Source organism: Stegostoma tigrinum, chromosome 3 (genome assembly GCF_030684315.1).
Source record: "Stegostoma tigrinum isolate sSteTig4 chromosome 3, sSteTig4.hap1, whole genome shotgun sequence".
Taxonomy (NCBI): Eukaryota; Metazoa; Chordata; class Chondrichthyes; order Orectolobiformes; family Stegostomatidae; genus Stegostoma; species Stegostoma tigrinum.
This window is the reverse complement of record NC_081356.1, coordinates 54608083-54628115: the sequence shown is the minus strand read 5'-3', so window position 1 is coordinate 54628115 and position 20033 is coordinate 54608083. Positions and strand designations below refer to the sequence as shown.

The window sequence follows — 20033 nt, the reverse complement described above, 5'->3', positions numbered from 1 at the left end:
AACAAATGTGCAGGGTAGGTGGACTGGCCATGCTAAATTGCCCATAGTGTTCAGGGATGAGTGAGTTATAGGGGGATGGGTCTGGGTGGGATTCTTCCGGGGCAGTGTGGACTTGCTGGGCCGAAGGGCCTGTTTCCACACTGTAGGGAATCTAATCTAATCTAAAAAAAATCCAGAGTAGCACTTATAGATGGTAGTTGTAGATGGTGTTGTAGAACAGAGGGACCTAGAGGTTCAGATACATAATTCTTTGAAGATTAAGTTAAATATAGACAGGTGGTTAAAAAGATATTTGGCATACTTGCCTTCATTGCTCAGTCCTTTGAGTATACTAGTTGGGAAATCAAGTTGAAGTTATACAGGGCATCAGTGAGGCCTCCTCTGGAGCACTGGAGTTCTGGATGCCCAGTTATAGGAAGAATGTTATTAATCTGGAGAGAGTTCAGACCAGGCTTGCCAGGATGTTGTCGGGTATGGACAGTTTGAATTATAACGAAAGGCGGGATAGGCTGGGGCTTTCTCCACAGGACCGAAGGAGGTTGACAGGTGATCTTACAGAAGTTTATAAAATCATGACAGGTATGGATAGAGTTAATGATAGGCTCTTTTCCCTAGGATGGAGGAATTCAGGCTAGGGGACACATTTTTAAGGTGAAAGGACAGAGTTTTACAAAAGGCATGGGGGACAGTTTTTGTTCGAAGAGGGTGGCTCATGTTTGTAATGAACTTCCTGACAAAGTAGTATATGTGGACACAATTATAATATTTAAAAGATGTTTGGATAAGTATACGACTAGAAAAGATTTGGAGGGATATGGGCCAGGAGCAGGCAGGCGGGACTAGTTTAGTTTGGGAGTATGTTCAGCATAATGGATGGGCTGAAGGGTCTGTTTCCATGCTGTATGACTGTCATTCTATGATCAGTAGGCAGTGTTTAGCTGTACAAGATTTAATTTGGCTGTGGTTGGGTTATATGAAGATAAAGACCTGTTCAAACTAAATGAAACAAACATCATTTTGTTTGATTTACACTGAAGATGTACAGATTGTGAGCAATTTAGATGATGTTTTGTGAATTCAAAATAACTGACAGCGAAAATACTTATAGTAACTGAAATGGTAATTTAACATCCCCTCCCCCCCAAAATATGTGGGTTTGCTTAGGGAGGCAGATTAAAAGGCCAACAATCTTTAAAAGGAGTGGTGATCATTGTGCAATCATCAGCAAAAAACCCACTTCTGACCTTAAGGTAGACAAAAGATCATTGATGAAACAGCTGAGGATGTTTAGGCACAGCACATTACCCTGTATACTCCTGCAGTGATGACTAAGATGATTAACCTCCAAAACCACAACCATCTTCCTTTATACTACGTATAACTGTAACTATTGGAAGTGTTTGCCCTGAATTCTCAGTGCTTCAGGCTTATTTGGGCTCTTTGATGACACACTGAGTCAAATGCCACACTGATGTCAAAGGCAGTCACTGACATTACAATCTTGTAGACTAAAAGAAAAAGAGATGGGGCAGCATCGTGGCTCAGTAGTGAGTACTACTGCCTCAGAGCATCAGGGAGCCTGGTCCGATTCCAAGCTCGGACGACTGTCTGTGTGGAGTTTATAAATTCTCCCTGTGCCTGCGTGATTCTCCTCCAGGTGCTCCGGTTTCCTCCCACCATCCAAAGATGTGCTGATTAGGTGGATTGGCCATGCTAAATTGCCCATAACATCCAGACATGTGCAAAACAGGTTGGCTAGTCACGGGCAATACAGAGTTACAGGGATAGGGTAAGGGGCTAGGCCTGGGTGGGATGCTCTTTGGAGAGTCACTATGGAGTTGGTGGGAGGAATAGCCTATTTCCACACTGTAGGGATTCTATGATTCTTTTGAGTTACTTCTTCCAAGCCCAGCAAGAAACCCAGTAAATCCAACACCTCCGCAATCTGTCTGCTCCTTCCACACACTGTCAGTTTTCCCAAACGTTCCCACGAATTACCATTTCTCACCCCATACCATCATAGAATCCCTACAGTGTGGAAACAGGCCCTTCAGCCCAAAAGGTCCACACTGACTCTCACAGCATCCCACCCAGACCCATCTCCCTATAACCCACCTAACCTACACATCCCTGAATACTATGGGCAATTTAGCATGGCCAGTTCACCTAGCCTGCACATCTTTGGACTGTGGGAGCAAACCGGAGCACCCAGAGGAAACCCATGCAGACACAGAGGGAACGTGCAAACTCCACACAGACAGTTGCCCGAGGGTGGGAGCAAACCTGGTTCCCGGGCACTGTGAGGCAGCAGTGCTAACCACTGAGCCACTGTGTCACCCAACTTCCACTCATAACCCCCAAAATAATCCTGTGTGCACCTCAACCCGATCGCTGTCCATTCTCCCACAAACTAGTTCACTTACTCACAAAACCTATCAGCTATCAAGTTGGCTTTTCCTTGTACTACAAGATTCTGTAAACAAATAGACCTATCTTAACTCTCTAGAGGCAGACAACACATCATAATACAACCTTTATGATTTGTCATTGAGAATCAATTAAGAAGGTCCAGCTAGAAACATAGCAAGTGTGCTTTCTACCCCTATCTCTCCTGTCCCAGCCTCTTGCTTTGAGGTAAGTGTAACTATCACAGCAGAACTATGCAAAATTTTCCTCCCTTGCTGCACAGTGTCTGTGAGTTAACAACACTATTAACTCAAGTGTTTTCCACAAGGAACATTTTTTCCCACATTTTGGCCACTTTGTTGAAATCGCTATCTATCGGTAGTCCATTGAACTTTCATTTCTACATCAGCCACCATATTGCGCATATTGTCCGGAGCAGACTTCTACCAAAATGTTGATTTATTACACAAGAAAGAGAGTTGAGTGATTGGGAACAATCATTGCAATTTCAATGCTCACATTCCCCACATCAGGGAGAGGCTTAATACAATCAATGCAAATGCTTTTTCAAAATCTGCAAAATAACATATAATTTCTGTCTAAATTCTAAACTACATTGCCTTATTAATTTTATTATGTCAATTGCTTTTTTTATTCCCCTTCCTACCTCAAATCCAAACTGGTCATCTCCTATGTAATTCCGTGCCTTCTCAGCCATGGTCTTTGTTATAGCTCTCAATACAGTCTTTGATGTACAAGTAATCAAATTATTTGTAAGGAAATTAGAACATCAGCATACTTTGGCTTCTTCCTTTGGATCATCATTATTCTATTTCTTCTACTAACACCATCTGTATGCATGAAAAGCCAAGAAATTTAAAAGAGAAGCATAAGACTTGAGTTGTGAATCCACTTCTCATAACTCACATTGATGGTTAATTCAATCCAATTTTTGGGAAGATTCGAATCAGTTTTGGAGAGATCAGAAAGCTTATGTAATCTGAAAAGAAAAATCTCAATTTTCTTACCAATATTTTAAATGTTTGTGAGAAACATTTATTTTATTCAATCACTCATTGTCAAATAATTTAGGTCAATATTCTGCATTTTGGTGGGTGATCCTTAATAATTAATGTAATCATTATTAATAAAAGAATAAGTCAATGTTTACTGATCAGTGCAAAGATATTTTCTTAAGCGGAAAATGGTCAAAGGGCCTGATGCAGAAAATAAGGATCATTCAAAGGAATAAGCCACAGGCATGCTGATATTCCAATTTCTGTTCAATTAGTTTGATTACCTGAAGATTGTGTTGAGAGCTGTAATAACGAGTGTGGATGGGAAGACACAGAATTATGCAGATGACTAGTTTAGATTCAAGGAAGGAAGAGGGATAAGAGAAACAATTACCATGATAAGATTAAGTGAACATATTGTAGAGTTTGGACAGGTATTATGTGATTGTTTTGCAAACTTTGAAAAAAAAATTTTGATTGGATTAACTGGTATAGGCGCTTGACAGTAATGAAAGACATTGGAAAAGACTGGAAAGATACACGGCTCTGAAGGCACTTAAACGAGGAACAAACTGCACCAGTGATAATAGCAATACTATTCCAAAGATAGGCATTAGAAGAGCTCAGCAATGGGTCCTGAAGAAAGGTCGTATCAGACTTAAAACTTGAATGCTTTTTCAGTCCGTGAATGCTGCCAGATCTGCTTGAATTCTCCAGCACCTTCTGTTTCAGTTCAACGAGGATGTTGTTAACCACCTATCATCTTCAAAGTCAATGTAGAAGCAATCATCAAAAAATGTATTTGAAGTCATGCATCTAGTGTTAAGATTGGGAGGGTGGATGGGACGACTGATAATGTCAGTTAGATTTGAACAACAAAGCACTTCTGAAAAGCACCAGTAAAAGGTTATAAGAACTGTCAAATAGATTTATAATAGGAGGCATAAACTTTGAAATGAAAGATAGGATTGATAAAACCAATGCGATCCACATCTTAAAATCACAAAGAAATATTCACATATTCAATGAAGAAAGTTAAATAGAGAAATGCAAGAATTCAAGTATTTGAGAAGCATAATGTCTGCAGTTGGAAGGTGCAACTAAGACATAAGAAGAAGGGTATTAACAGAAAGGCCACATCTGCTAAGAAGAAACTGTTGTTAATTTGGTAGCTGAGTGAACAACTGAAAAAGTGATTTGTAAACAGCTTGACTGAGCATGCATATTAATAAGGATGGGAAACATGAACTTTATGCAAATAGCAAACCAACTTGCTAAATAGCTTAGAAATGTATTGTTGAATGATCATAGAGAGGATCTGGTCAACAGAAAAAAGAATAATAAGTCATGTAGTTCTGGCAAGAGTGGATGGGCAATGAATGTTTTGAAATGATTAGGCTTACTTGAAAACACAAGCTTTCATAGTGCACCCCTTTCATCAGGTGAAACGAGTAGGGAGACGCAGAATCTGGAAAGGGTGAATCTTAAGATGAAACAGACTTGTAGAAGATGTATTGAAGCAAGATTTAAGGAAAAAGTGGAAAAGGAAACAGTGAATATCAATGTCAGATGGCTAGAAATTTGAAGGGTGTTACTGGTAAATTTAAAAAATGGTACAAGTTAGAGGGAGACAGAAAAGATGATGCCGAGTCAATGACCTGCTTTCAGGCAGGTCACATGTGATTATTTTCAGTTGCAACTAAAAAAAACCTGAATTTCCAGCAGTTTCATTTCCTTCCTTCTGACTGAGAAAAAGCTTCCCTGTCCAATAAATCTAACATTGTCAAGATCAAAGCTGAACAATAAATTACTGTTAAAACTTACACTTTTTCACAAACACATGATCAGTTTAAGCAGCATATTGTAAAAGAAATCAGAAGTTCTCTGTGAAGTAATTGCACAGTAAGTGAGCTGTCTGAAAGAATGGCATAACATTCATTCAGTATATATACAGTTCACTTAGGTTCCAGCATGATTTTATTTAGTTGAATGGTAAATACTTAATGTTAATATGGGCAGGATCAAGATTTAAAGCATTATAGTGGGACTGTTTCAGAGTAATGTATTTGAAAATAGACACATTACCTTGTAATCTGTGTCCTTGTGCCAAAATCAAGGGAACGCATAGACCGTAACACCTCAATACAGCCCAGGTACTGCAAAAAAAAATCTGAATTACATGGTTTTGAAGAAATATTTTTGGTTATTTTCCATACATGTTAGCTTAGTCTGGAATATCAATCAAGTTGCTCCATCAGACATTGAAATGTCAATTTTTTTTAAAAAAAGTTTCTTCCAACACATAAAAGCATCTTCTAAAGGATTATCTCTCTGAAATAATAAAAATAATTTTTTTTCAGCAAATGGCTCCTGTTTTGCTAAGCACTTCCAGTATTTAGTCACAACTAGAATTTAGCATATATAAACGCTGAATATAAATATAAAGAAAAAAGCTTTGAGACCTGGGAACCACAAGTAATTATATTGTGGCTTGGAGCTATCCTCCTTCAAACATCAGTCTGAGAAACCTAGATTTATTTTCTACCAGTGCTTCACTTGAAAACTATGCTTCCTAGCAAATTGATAGGCTAGCCCTAATGCTTGTAGAGTCTTCAACAAAGGGTGATTTTTTTCTTTTTATTCAATCACAGGATGAGGGTGCCGCTATGGTGAACAATAAATATACCCCTAACTACCGAGGGCATACACTCCAGCGCATGAATTTCAACAAACCTTTGACAATTTCAACTACTTTAGTTTGAAATCATATTGTATACATGGGACAATCATAACAACTGTATCAGACCCCTGTGGGTTTTCTAGGCTACATATTTTAGAATGCATTCAAGAGCACAATAATCACATGTGTTGCATGACCACAAAGCAAGTCATATTAGGGTAAAAATGGTTAAACAGACAAAATGGCATAAACTTTTTTTTGAGTTAAAAAGTTAAATACTGATACGATCAGGACTACCTACTTGCCAAATGTTTACAATTTCACAACAGATAATAAACAGAAGGAATTTCAAAAATATATTCACAAAATCACTGTATGGAATGACCAGAAGAATTATTAACCATTGTTGAAAGAGAAAGAAGAGAGAATGAGACCACCTGATTAGCAAGTTTAGAGTCATAGAGTCATAGAGCTGTACAGCATGGAAACAGACTCTTTGGTCCAACACGTTCACGCCAACCAAATATTCTAAATTAAACTAGTCCCATTCACCAGCATTTGACTCATAATCCTTCTAAATCCTACCAATTCATGTACCAGATGCCTTTTCAACATTGTAATTGTACCAACCCACCACTTCCTCTGGCAGCTCATTCTATACACACACTACTCTCTGTGTGAAAAAAATTGCCCCTTAGGTCCTGTTTAAATCTTAACCCTATGCCCTCCAGCTTTGGACTCCTCTATCCTGGGGGAAAGACTTGGCTATTCCGCTATCTATGCCCCATGACTTTATAAACGCCTATAAAGTCATCTCTTAGCTTCTGATGCTCCAGGGAAAATACCACCATTCTATTCAGCATCTCCCTAAAGCTCAAATCCCCCAACCCTGGCAATACCTTGTAAATCTTTTCTGAACCCTTTCAAATTTCACTACACCCTTCCTACAGCAGGGAGACCAGAACTGAATGTCATATTCCAAAAGTGGTCTACCCACTGTCCTGTACAACCTCAACATGACATTCCAACTCCTACACTCAATGCACTGACCAATAAACGCAAGCATACCAAACACTATCTTCACTGTCCTGTCTACCTATGACTCCACTTTCAAGCAACTATGACCCTGTACTCCAAGGTCTCTTTGTTCAGCAATACTCCCCAGCACCTTACCATTAAGAGTATACGTCCTGCTGTAATTTGCCTTTCCAAAATGCAGCACCTCATATTTATCTAAAGTAAATTATATCTGCCACTCTTCAGCCCATCAGCCCATCTGATCAAGGTCCCATTGTACTGTGAGGTAAGCTTCTTTGCTGTCCAATACACCATCAATTTTGGTGTCATCTGCAAACTTGCTAATCATACCTCCTATGTTCACATCCAAATCATTTATATAAATGATGAAAAAAAGTGGAACCAGTGCCAACCCTTGTGGTGCACTGCTGGTCTCAGGCCTCCAGTCTGGAAAGCAACCCTCCCCCATCACCCTCTGCCTCCTACCTTCTCGCCAGTTCTTCTCCAAATGGCTGGTTCTCCCTGTATTCCATGTGATCTAACCTTGCTAACCAGTCTATCATACGGATCCTTGTTGAACCTCTTACTGAAATCTATACAGATCATGTTCACAGCTATGCCTTCATCAATTCTCTTTATTATGTCTTCAAAGAAAATCACTTAAGTTAGTGAAACACAATTTCCTATGCAGAAAGCCACGTTGACTATCCCTAATCACGATGTAGCGGTGCCGGTGTTGCACTGGGGTGGACAAGGTCAGAAGTCACACAACACCAGGTCACAGTCCAACAGCTTCATTCGAAATCACAAGCTTTCGGAGCGCTGCTCCTTCGTCAGGTGAAGACAAGCACACAGGCACAGAGATCAACAGACCATACACAAGGTGTGAGTGGAGTGTTGACATGCTGAATAATAAGTCTCTACAAGTGATCAAAGCGTAAGACAGTGTAAGTAATGTGTCAACATCTGAATAGCAAGAGAAGGGATGATCTATTATCTGATTAATTGAGGCAGAGAGATAATTACAAAAAAAATTAAAATAAGTTGGTGCTGGAGACAAACCAAATGGATGGAATAACAATGATAACATCATAAACAATCATGATTGGGCCATAAACCAGTCCAGCTCAATGAAGATGCTGTATAAGAGAGCCAGTTACAAAGAGACAACTCAGCTCCACTGACCAAAAATAATCAAAGGGACTGTGTGTAATCTTAGCTAAAAAGTACACATCAAAACATTTTAAAAGCTTTGTGCATGCCTTTTGTGCCTTTTTGCTGTATGCTGTCGATGCTCCATTCATACCATTTGCACTATTTTTAGATCACTCTACCTACAAATTCTACACCTGTGTGCTTCTCTTCACTTCATCTGACAAAGGAGCAGCAGTCCAAAAGTTTGTATTTCAGATAAACCTGTTAGACTATAACTGGATGTCACGTGACTTCTAAACCTATTTGTAATTGGCCCTTGCCTTTCCAAATACACGTAAATCCTGTCCCTCAGAATCCCCTCCAACAACATGCCCATTCCGATGTCAGGCTCCCTGGTCTATAGTTCCCTGGCTTTTTCTTACCCACCTTTCTTATATTGTGGCACAACATTAGCCAACCTGCAGTCTTCTGGGACCTCACCTGTGGCTATCGACAACACAAATATCACAGCAAAGGGACAAGCAATCACTTCCCAAGTTTCCCACAAAGTTCCAGGGTACACCTGATCAGGTCCCAGGGATTTATCCACCTTTATGCGTTTTAAGACATCAATCACCTCCTCCTCTGTAATATGGACATTTTTCAAGATGTCGCTATTTACTCCACCACGTTCGCTAGTTTCCATATCCTTCTCCACAGTAAACACAAGCAAACTACTCACGTAGTATCTCCCCCATCTTCTGCAGTTCCACACGTAGGTGGTCTTGCTGATCTTTAAGAGGTCCTATTTTCTCCCTAGTTACTCTTTTGTCCTTAAAGTATTTGTAAAATCCCTTTCGAATCTCCTTAGCCCCATTTGCCAAAGCTATCTCATGTCCCCTTTTTGCTGTCCTGATTTCCTTCTTAAGTATAATCCTACTGCTTTTATACTCTTCCAGGGATTCACTTGATCTCTGTTGTCTATACCTTACATATGCTTTCTTCTTTTTCGTGACCAAAACATCAATATCTCTAGTCTTCCAGCATTGCTTACAAATCTGAACCTTATCCTTCACCCTAACAGGAGCATGGTGTCTCTGGAATCTTGCTATCTCATTTTTGAAGGGTTCCCACTTTCTAGTCATCTCTTTACCTGCGAATATCTGCTCCCAATCAACGTTTGAAAGTTTTTGCCTAATATCTCAAAATTGGCCTTCTTCCAATTTAGAACTTTAACTTTTAGATCCAGTCTATCCTTTTCTATCACAATTTTGAAACTAATAGAATTATGATCACTGGTCCCAAAGTGCTCCCCCACTGACACCTCAGTGACCTGCCCTACCTTATTTCCCAACAGTAGGTCAATTTTTGCTCCTTCTCTACTTGATGCATCCATATACTGAATCAGAAAATATTCTGGTACACATTTAACAAATTTTTCTCCATTCAAGCCCTTAATGCTATGACAGTCCCAGACCATGTTTTGAAAGTTGAAATCCCCTACGGTTACCACACTTTTATTCTTACGGATAACTGAGACCTCCTTACAAACTTGTTTTTCAATTTCCAGCTGGCTATTGTTTGTGGGAGGGGGGGCGGGAGGGGGAATTGATAGTGCAATCCCAATAAGGTGGGCAGCCATTTCTTATTTCTCAATTTTTCCCAAATAACTTCCCTGGACGTATTGTCGGGAATATCCTCCCTAAGTAGAGCTGTAATGTTATCCCTCCTCTCTTGCCCTCCTTTCTATCCTTCCTCTAGCATCTATGTCCTGGAAAATTAAGATGCCAGTCCTGTCCATCCCTGAGCCATGTTTCTGTAATCACTGTGATATCCCAGTTCCATGTTCCCAAATCCGGAGTTCATCTGCTTTACCTGCTCAGCCTCTTGCGTTGAAAAAATTCAGTTTAATTTATCAGTCCTATCCCGCTATCTGCTTAGTTCCTGCCTGCCTTGACTGTTTGAGTGGTTCCTTTTCCCAACTGCACCAGTCCCAGACTGATCTCATTGCCTACCATTTTCCTTTGTTCTCTGCACTCCCCCACAACTAGTTTAAATCCTCCCAAGCAGCTCTAGCAAACCTCCTCACCAGTGTATTAGTTCCCTTTAAATTTAGACGCAATTCATCCTTCTTACATACTTCAACCCCAGAAGTGATTCGAATGATCTATAAATATGAATCCTCCCCTGCACCAGCTCCTTAGCCATGCATTCATCTGCTCTATCCTTGTTTGAGATGGAGATGGTCACAGGAGATTCCCGCACCACCTGCCTATCCCTCCTACCTTTTGTGGATGTAACCTATCTGCATGACTGTGACTGTGGTTTTTCTCCCTTCCTGAAACTGCCACCAATCTCATCCCCTGGCTCATGTAAATTCTTCATTGCCTCTAACTGCTGCTCCAACTGATCCATACAATCCGATAGGATTCCCAACCAAACAAACTTCCTACAAGCATGATCATCAGTAACGTCGGAAATTTCCCTACTCTTTCGCATCTGACAAAAAGAGCACATCACTCTACTAACGACCATCTTTGCACCTTAACTATCTACAGACCCAGGAAATAGCACAGTCTTACTCCTCTACAAACACTGCTCTTAGATAACTTAGTACATATGCTTTATATTTTTAAAGTTTGATCATGAGACAGATCTCAATAAAACATATAAGCAAAAGAAAAACCCATTCTACTCACTACTGTAGGTTTATTTTTTAAAAAAAGTCAAGCTCATCCTTTTTCAAAGGCCACTTAGCTGCTCCCCAGCTATGAGCTCCCACACACAGGTTTCTCCAAGACTAGCTGTGATTTTCACTGTTTGCTTATTCTTCTTAGAATAAACTCCAATGTCCAAAGATACTTGTTACTAAACAGCAGAGGCAGCCAGCTGTACAGGTTCACTGCTCATTTTTCACCTCTTACGTGTTCTCTGCTTTGTCTCTCTTCCTTTTTTTAAAAGTAGTATTGTTCTGATCTCTTTTTTCCAAAGTTCCAAAACAATGCAACTTGAGGTGAAGGAAACCTCAGGGGAAGTGACCACAATATGATAGAATTCACTTGGTAATTTGAGAGGGAGTAGCTTGAATCAGACGTAACAGACATGAGGGAAGAGTTGCCCAGAGTTGATTGGAAGGAAAGCCAAGCAGGGAAAATTTTGAAGTGGCAATGGCAGGAGTTTCTGGGGTATTTTGGGAGGCACAGCCGATATTCCCAAGGTATAAGAAGCATACTAAGGAGAGGATGAAGTGACATGGCTGACAAGAGAAGTCAGGGCAGCATAAAAGCAAAAGAAAATGCAGACAATGTGATGATGATTAGTGGGAAGCCAGAGGTTTGGGAAGCCTTTAAAAACCAGCAGAGGATGACTTACGAAAGTAATAAAGGGGAAATGAAATATGGGAGAAAGCATGCTAATAATATAAAAGAAAATTTACAAGAAATTTTTAGTTATACAAAAGGATATGAGACAGGCAAGAGTCAACATTGGACAGCTCCAAAATGAGGCTGGAGTAGTAATGTAAAACAAAGATGTGGCAGAGGAAATGAACAGGTACTTTGCATCAGGCTTCACGGTGGAAGACACCAGTAGCATACCAGAACTTCAGAAGAACCGGGGGCAGAGGTGAAGTTAGTGGCCATCACTAAGCAGAAGATGCTTGAAAAGTTGTAAGGTCTGAAGGTGGGTAAATCACCCAGGCCAGATGGACTGCAACCCAGAGTTCTGAAGGAGATAGCTGAGGAGAGTGCAGAAGCATTGACAATAATCTTTCAGGAATCAGAGAATTGGACACGGCTATAATAATATCCCTGCTCGAGAAGGGACGGAGGCAAATGACCGGAAGTCATAGGCCGGATAGCCTGACCTTGATTTTTGACAGGATTTTACAGTCCATTATTAAAGATGAGATTGCAGAATACTTGTAAGTGCATGCTAAAATAGGTTTGAGTCAGCACAGCTTTGTCAAGGGGAGATCTTGCCTGCCAAATCTGTTAGAATTCTTTGAGAAGGTAATAAGCAAGTTAGACAAAGGACAGTCAGTGAACATGATCTATTTGGATTTCCCGAAAGCCTTTGGCAAGGTACCGTGCATGAGGCACCTAAATAAGCTAAAGCCCATAGTGTTAGGGGTAAGGCATTAGTATGGCTAGAGGATGTGTTGACTGGCAGAGGCAGTGAAAGGGATAAAGTGGTCTTTTTCAGGATAGCAACCACAATGACCAGTAGAATTCCGCACAGGTCAGTGTTGGGGACCACAACTATCCACTTTATACATTAACAATCCCTCATTAACAATGAAGGAGTTGAGGGCAACGTTGCTAAGTTTGCAAGGACACAAAGATATGTGGAGGGACAGGTAGGGTTGAGGAAGAATGGAGGCTGCAGATGGACTTGGAGAGTGAGCACAGAAGTGGCAGATGGAGTACAATGTGTGAAATTGCAAGGTTATGCACTTTGGTAGGAAAAATATCAGCATGGACTATTTTCTAAATGGGAACAGGCTTCAGAAATCTGAAGGACAAAGGAACTCAGGAGTCCTAGTTCAGGATTTTCTTAAAGTTAACATGCAGTTCAGTTGTCAGTTAAGAAGGCAAATGCAATATAGCATTCATTCCATGAGGGCTGGGACACAAGGACAAAGATATACTGCTGAGGCTGTATAAGGCTCTGGTCACACTGCATTGAAATATTGTGAGCAATTTTGGCCCCTGTCTAAGGAAGGATGCGCCAGCTTTGGGCGGGGTCCAAAGGAGCAATTTACAAGAATGATTCTAGGTTTGAATGTCTTGTCAATATGAGGAATGGTTGAGGGCTCTGGGCCTGTACTCAATGGGGTTTAGAAGGACAAGGGGGATCTCATTGAAACTTACAGGATACTGAGAATTCTGGATATAGTATTTTGTGGCACAAATGTTTCCACTAGTAGTAGAGACTAGGATAGCATAGCCTCAGAATGAAGAGGCAGCCCTTCAGAACTGAAATGAGGAGGAATTTCTCTTCAGAAAGAGGGTGGTGAACCTGTGGAACTCATTGCCACAGAATGCTGTCAAGGCTAAGTGATTGAGTATATTTGAGATAGAGATAAATTAGTAAGGTAATTAAGGGTTACAGGGAGAAAGCCGGAGAATAGGGTTGAGAAAGACATCAGTCTGGATGGACCAAATGCCTAATTCTGTTCCTATATTTTCTGGTCTTATGGTTACTAGCTTCTAGTTATTGGAAATATAAGTGACAAAATGTGCAGGTCAGCAGTTGAGTCACTAATGTACAACTTGTATTTGGATAAATCAACACTATTTAGGATATTGCTACAGTGTGAATCTGTGGAATTCTCTACCACAGAAAGCTGCTGGGGCCAGTTCGTTGGTTATATTGAAGAGGGAGCTGGATGTGTCCCTTGTGGCTAAGAAGACAAAGGGGTATGAAGAGAAAGCAGGAGTGGGATACTGAAATTACATAATCAGCTATGATCAGGTTGAATAATAGTGCAGGCTTGAAGGGCCGAACTGCCTACTCCTTCACCTATCTTCTACGTTTCTATGTTAATGATTTTTATTTGTAGCGTGTGGCAGCAGATCTGATGTAAAAATATAAGATAACTTAAATGATTTCACAAATTAATCTTGAATAATTGAAAATCATACAGAGCCCATTGATCTCTGCAATCAAATTACTGATATACAGCCTGGTTTGGAACACTTTGGACTGAAAGCACAAATGTGAAATTTATCCTTCTCCCACTTGCTTCCTAGACAAACTGATACTGTTTGGAAGAACAAATGTTTTGGTCTTTGCAGCATTCACACATTCATTTTTGGCTTAATTCAGAGCTGCAGCTATGTTTTTACAGGTCCAGAGTAAGTAATTACTGTGGTTTAATTCAATTATCTGACATCAATTAAAGCTAGCCTGCACCATTTAAATGGAAGGTACATTATGATACAGCAGGTGTTAGCAGTCATGCAGGAAGTAAGTCTGATCTGGCAAATACTGAGGAATAGCATGATATCAGAGAGATCACCCTGTCAACCTTTTGGGGTGCTACAGGGGAGGTCTTCGTGGAGGAGATGGAGACATGGACTCAGGAAGCAGTGGAAACAAACAGCCAATGGTATCAAAGGAGTCAAACCTAGTGGCACCTCGACATGGTGTATCAGATTGTTCAATTATTTTACATGAATGGTCAAAACCAGTAAAACACCTTCAAATGCCATATCCTGTCAATTGCAGCAATAGCCTCAGGCACTGCTTAATTCACCACAATCCAGCATGTCCCTACCTGAAGATGGTATAAGCATAAGCCTCTTAATAATCCTATCTATCTTGCAACACAACGCTTGCAATGTTATGTACACAGTATCCTGTACCACAGGGAAATCTGCAATTCTGTTTGGTCTGCCTGTTTCTCTGTTGCAGGATAAAATGAACTGTGATTTGTTGTCACTGAGTAGACAGAACTTCATCAGTGGCCTCTCTGACGCAACACTAAATAGCAAACTATAAGATGTTGTCTAGAAAAAGCCACAAGTACTTTAATAACCAATGGCAATGTCAGCCTTGTCTGAGTTTGGTTTGTGGTCGTGGCTTCAGCAGGTGGCAAATATCAGTGCATGATATCCTTACTGAAGCACAAGCATTTATGCATGTTTATTTGTATTTATGCATTGTATATTTATTTCAGGATTGTGGAGACCTACATCACAAAAAAAATCTTCCAGTCCCTCATGTCTGCACCAGTCAAAACAACCACCTATCTATTCTAATCCCATTTTCCAGCACTTGGCCCACAGCCTTATATGCCTTGGCATTGCAGTGTACATCTGAATGCTTCTTAAATGTTATGAATGTTTCTGCCTCTCCCACTCTTACAGGCAGTGAGTACCAAATTCCTACCACAATGTGGATGAAAATGTTTTTTCTCATATCTCCTCTAAATCTCTGGCCCTTAAAGCTATACCTTCTGGTTATTAACCCCTCCATCAACAGGAAAGGTTGCTTCCTGTTTACACTATCTATGCTCCACATAAACTTATACATCTCAATCATGCACCCTCTCAAACTCCCCTGCTCTAAAGGAAAACAATTCCAATACGTCCAATCTCTCTTCAGAACTGAAACTCTCCAGCCCAGGAAATATCCTGGTAAATCATGTCTGCACCTTCTCCCAAGCTATCACATCCCTCTTATAATGTGGATTCCAGTATAGCAGACAATACTCTAACTGTGGCCTAACAAGTGTTTTATACAGTTTCAGCATAACCTCCATGCTCTAAAACTTTATGCCTGGATGAATAAAGGCAACAATACCAAGTGCCTTTTTAACCACTTTCTCCACCTGTATAGACGCCTTAAGGAACCAGTGTACATGCACACCAAGTTACCTCTGATCCTCAGTGCTTCCCAATGTCCTGCTGTTCATCATGCATTGCCTTATCTCGTTTGTCCTGCCCAAGTGCATCACCTCACATCTACCCAGATTGAATTCTTTTGGCCACTAATCAACCTATCTGACCAGCCTGTCTATATCCTCTTGCAGTCTAAGGCTATCTTTTTATTATCCAACTCACCCATTTTTGCAGTGTCTGTGAACTTACTGATCAACCCTCCTACGTTCAACCCTAAATCATTTACAGAAGCTTACAAGCAAGGACCCCAACACTGAGTGAACTCTGCACCCACTAGGCACAGACTCCCAGTCAGAAAAATACGTGTCAACCATCACCGTTCTTGCCACTCAATCGACTGTGGATCAATTTTTCCAAATTTCTTGGATCCTATGGGCTCTTACCTTTGTTATTAGACTCCCATACTGGACCTTGTCAAATGCCTTAATGAAACCCAAGTAGACTACATTAGATGCATTGTCCTCAACTACACGTGGCTATTTCTTCAAAAAATTCAAATCGAGTTGGTCAGATATTGCTTCTCCTTAACAAAACCATTGCTTCTTGATTAATCCCTGGCTCTCGGGATGTAGATTAATTATGTCCCTTAGAATTGCTTCCAATAGTTTCCCTACCTCCAAGGTTCGACTGTCTGACCTACAGTTTCCTGGTTTATCCCTTGCCCCGTTCTTGGATAACAGTACCACATTGGCTGTTCTCCAGCCCTCTGGCATTTCCTCTGTGATCAGAGAGGAATTGAACATTTTTGCAAGTCCCTGCTATTTCTCCTTTGTGTTTCTCAACAACCTGAGTTTCACCCAGCCGTGGTGATTTATTATCCACCTTTGATCAGTCTGAACCTCCTCTCTGCTTTGCTAATTTCTTTTCTCCTATTTATGCACCGTTTATCATTGACGTTCAGGCAGGAAGATTGTTCCTGGGCAGATATGGCCTCCTGCTGACAGCCCTTCTCCAACTCTTCCTGCATCTTGTTCTACTCTGCATGCTGGCAACTAACTGTTTCTATACATGTTGTATCACCATGACTAGGAGCTACTAATTTGTGCAGAAACCTCAAAGTCAACATGTCCGTTAGATCCTGCCATACCATTCCTTCTAAATGTTATGAATTTTGAACAACTATAGAACACACCGGAGATAACACAGTGCGGAGCAGCAGGAACACAGCAGGCTAGTCAGCATCAGAGGAGCAGGAAGGTTAACATTTCGGGTCGGGATCCTTCTTCAGAAATGGGGGCGGGGGAAGGGGGCTCTGAAATGAATAAATAGAGAAGGGTTGGGGCTGGGGAAGATAAGTGGGATGGTGATAGGTGAGTGCAGGTAGGCTGCGGTGGGGATTGCCCTCACATCCCCTCCCTGCAACAAAAACAAAAGCAGAATTCCCCTTGTCCTTACATTGAATATGGAAGTTCGTGGTTTGACATGTATCATTCTCCGCCATTTCTGCCTCCTGCAATCGGACCCCACAACCAAAGATATATTTCCCACCCCACTGCTCATCTGCGCCACACTCCTCACTGGCCCCGCCACCCCGGCACCTGTCCCTGCAACCGCAGGAAGTGCTACACCTGACCCTATACCTTCCCCCTCACCTCCATCCCAGGCACCAAATAAATTTTTCACATCAGACAGAGGTTCACCTGCACATCCGCTAATGTGGTCTATTTCATCTGCTATTCTCGATCTGGCCTCCTCCACAGTGGTGAGACCAAGCGGAGACTCGGAGACCACTTCGTACAGCACCCGGCTCTGTTTGCAACAAACGGCTTCTGGTTGTGAACCATTTCAACTCCGCCTCCCACTCCCTGGGGGATATCCCGGCCTCATTCCATGACCAACCTTCCTATCAGCCCCACCTCCTTGACTAACATAACCCATCCATCTTCTCTCCCACCTATCTGCTCCTCCCACCTCAATGACCAATCCCCACCGCTCCCTACCTGGACTCACCTATCACCGTCCCACCTACCTTTCCCAGTCCCACCCCTCCTCTATTTATTTTGGAGTTTCCTTCTCCCTTCCGCATTTCTGAAGAAGGGTGCCAACCCAAAACGTCAACATTCCTGTTCATCTGATACTGCCTGGCCTGCTGTGTTCCTCCAGCTCCACACTGTGTTATCTCTGACTCCAGCATCAGCAATTCTTACTATGTCTATAGAACACATCAAACATTTCTACAATTGAAATAAAAACCAGAAGTAATCAACCAGCAACTAAACTGCTAGCAGTCGACAAGCTCTTCACAGAACAACATTTGGGCTATAGCTCTTGAATGCATATGCAAGGGTAAGAAAGGTTATTACCGGAACATTGAAAACAAAATGAGATCACTGGTGTCAAATCGGTGTTGTATGTGGCTGAACATTATGACTCATGCAGAATACTTCCAGCCAATATCCAACTGCATGTATGCTACAGCCTTCATCAATATGGTGTCTGTCACAATTCTGCCTGACAAATTCACACAAGTGCAAGAGATGTCCTTTTGGTGCTACGATTGTCACTCACAAGAGCAGCTCCAATGCATCACAGTTTCTCAGCTCAGAATATTGAAGCAGCTTTACCCAAAAGTTTTACCAATAGAGGGGAATTTCTTGCAAACATTAGCAAATGACATGGATAGTTTGATGAAAGCAAAGTAATTCATTTAGTAGAAAACATCTTTATGCCATGAAATTAAGATACACTGGAACCATTCTGAAGAAGGGTCACTAGACCTGAAATGATAACTCTGCCTTCTCTCCGCAGGTGCTGCCAGAGCTGCTGAGTTTTCCAGCAATTTCTGATTTTGTTTCTGATTTCCAGCATCCACAGTTCTTTGTTTTTTTTTGTTGTTGAGAAGGAGAGTAAATCATGGTAACCTTAGCTGCTCTGGGAATTTAATCCACGCTGTTGGCATCAATCTACATTCAAAAACATTTGTCCAGGCAACTGAGTATGGGAGAATATCTGGATAAGAGTTAAAAGACCTAATGAGCCATCTTCTAAGTTTCCTGTCCATTCCTGTACACATTGAAGCATCAAAAAGCATTGCACAGTCAGCTATTCCAAGCATTGCCAGAGTCATGTTCAACAAAAATCCTTCCCTTATTAGATTATGTGTTATTCCACTGAGCCTCTATTATTGACCAGGAAATCAATTGTAAGATGGTAATGCTCTGGTCAGGTTAAAGAGCCAGTTCACTTCAATGGCAAACAGATTCTGACCAACCACCAGCCGCTTCTCCATATGCAAGTCTGTTAAGGTGACATTTTGTCTGACATTTAAGGTTGACATCCATTCGCTAAAACTTGTTTCTTCCTTTGCAGCTGCCTTACATGCTGAGTATTTCTATCTTTTCTATTTTTAGCTCAATTTTCTGGCATCGGCAAGCTTTTGTTTTTGTATCGATATGACATATTGCATTTATTTTCAGCTGCCACAGATCATCTTAAAGTTTAAATATGTTTTGTTAGCAATCGCAATGCCTTATGTGAAAAAAAATCTCAATGGCAAGAAAGAAACCGTCAAGCTTGGTGCAAAGTGTGAGCAACGTATGAAAGAACGTTATTGGTCTAAGTCTCTTTCTATAATTTGAACAGAGCATCTGGGCTGACAATCATTCTAGATGCAACTACAAGACTGAAGATGCAGAGCCTAGCTGTCCTTAGCACTACACAACACTATGATCCAAGGTGTGAACTGAGCAAATTCTCTATCATATGCAAGAAATGATACCTTGAAAGTGATTCATACTTTGACAACTCAGATGCATCTTCCCAGACCACGATATATTGCTTATTTATCATGGCCATGTGTGGGATTGAACCCGATGCTGCATGATGTGGTCGAGAGGCTCTTGGGCTAAATTTGGAATCCACATAGTAGGTTCATTCCAAAAGTTCACATGATATATAATGCTCACAAGTATGTTTAGGCATACTGTATGGGTGTATTTGTTATGCAGTTGCCCTTTAATTAGCCTCACATCAATCAAAATGAAGCCCTCTCCCTCACTGCAAGAAGCACCTTGCCCATTCTGAGAGTGGTGGCACTTGTTATTTATAGCATAATGGAGGGAAACTGCAATTACTCCTCAATAATGAGTCTCAGGCTCGGCTTCTTAATCTTGGTGAATGCCAAATGTACACATTTCCATCCTGTTAACTCTCTCCATCAATCACATTAGTTTTTAACTTGTGTACATTCTCGACCAACATATCCGTCTTCATCTACAAGCTTTAAACAACCCCAACCCCAAGTATGTGGGGTCAACATGCCAGATGTAGTAGTCCATTCTCCCCCAATGATGCTGCTGACTGTCAATGACACCCTCCCTTACAATTGTTTTCTTCTCTGAATCTCAGCATGCTCGACCCAAAACGTTAACTCTG

At 41.1% G+C, this 20033-nt stretch overlaps 1 protein-coding gene across 8 annotated transcripts in view; it reads right to left on the bottom strand.

The window, feature by feature from the left end:
- Window positions 1–20033, bottom strand: part of LOC125450720 (SHC-transforming protein 3) — a 218444-nt gene that overhangs the window by 146046 nt on the left and 52365 nt on the right. For all 8 annotated transcript variants that reach the window (XM_059644608.1, XM_059644607.1, XM_059644605.1 and 5 more), the window contains one exon: window positions 5508–5578. In XM_059644608.1, coding sequence (XP_059500591.1) covers window positions 5508–5578 — 71 coding nt within the window. The remainder of the gene's footprint in view (window positions 1–5507; window positions 5579–20033) is intronic.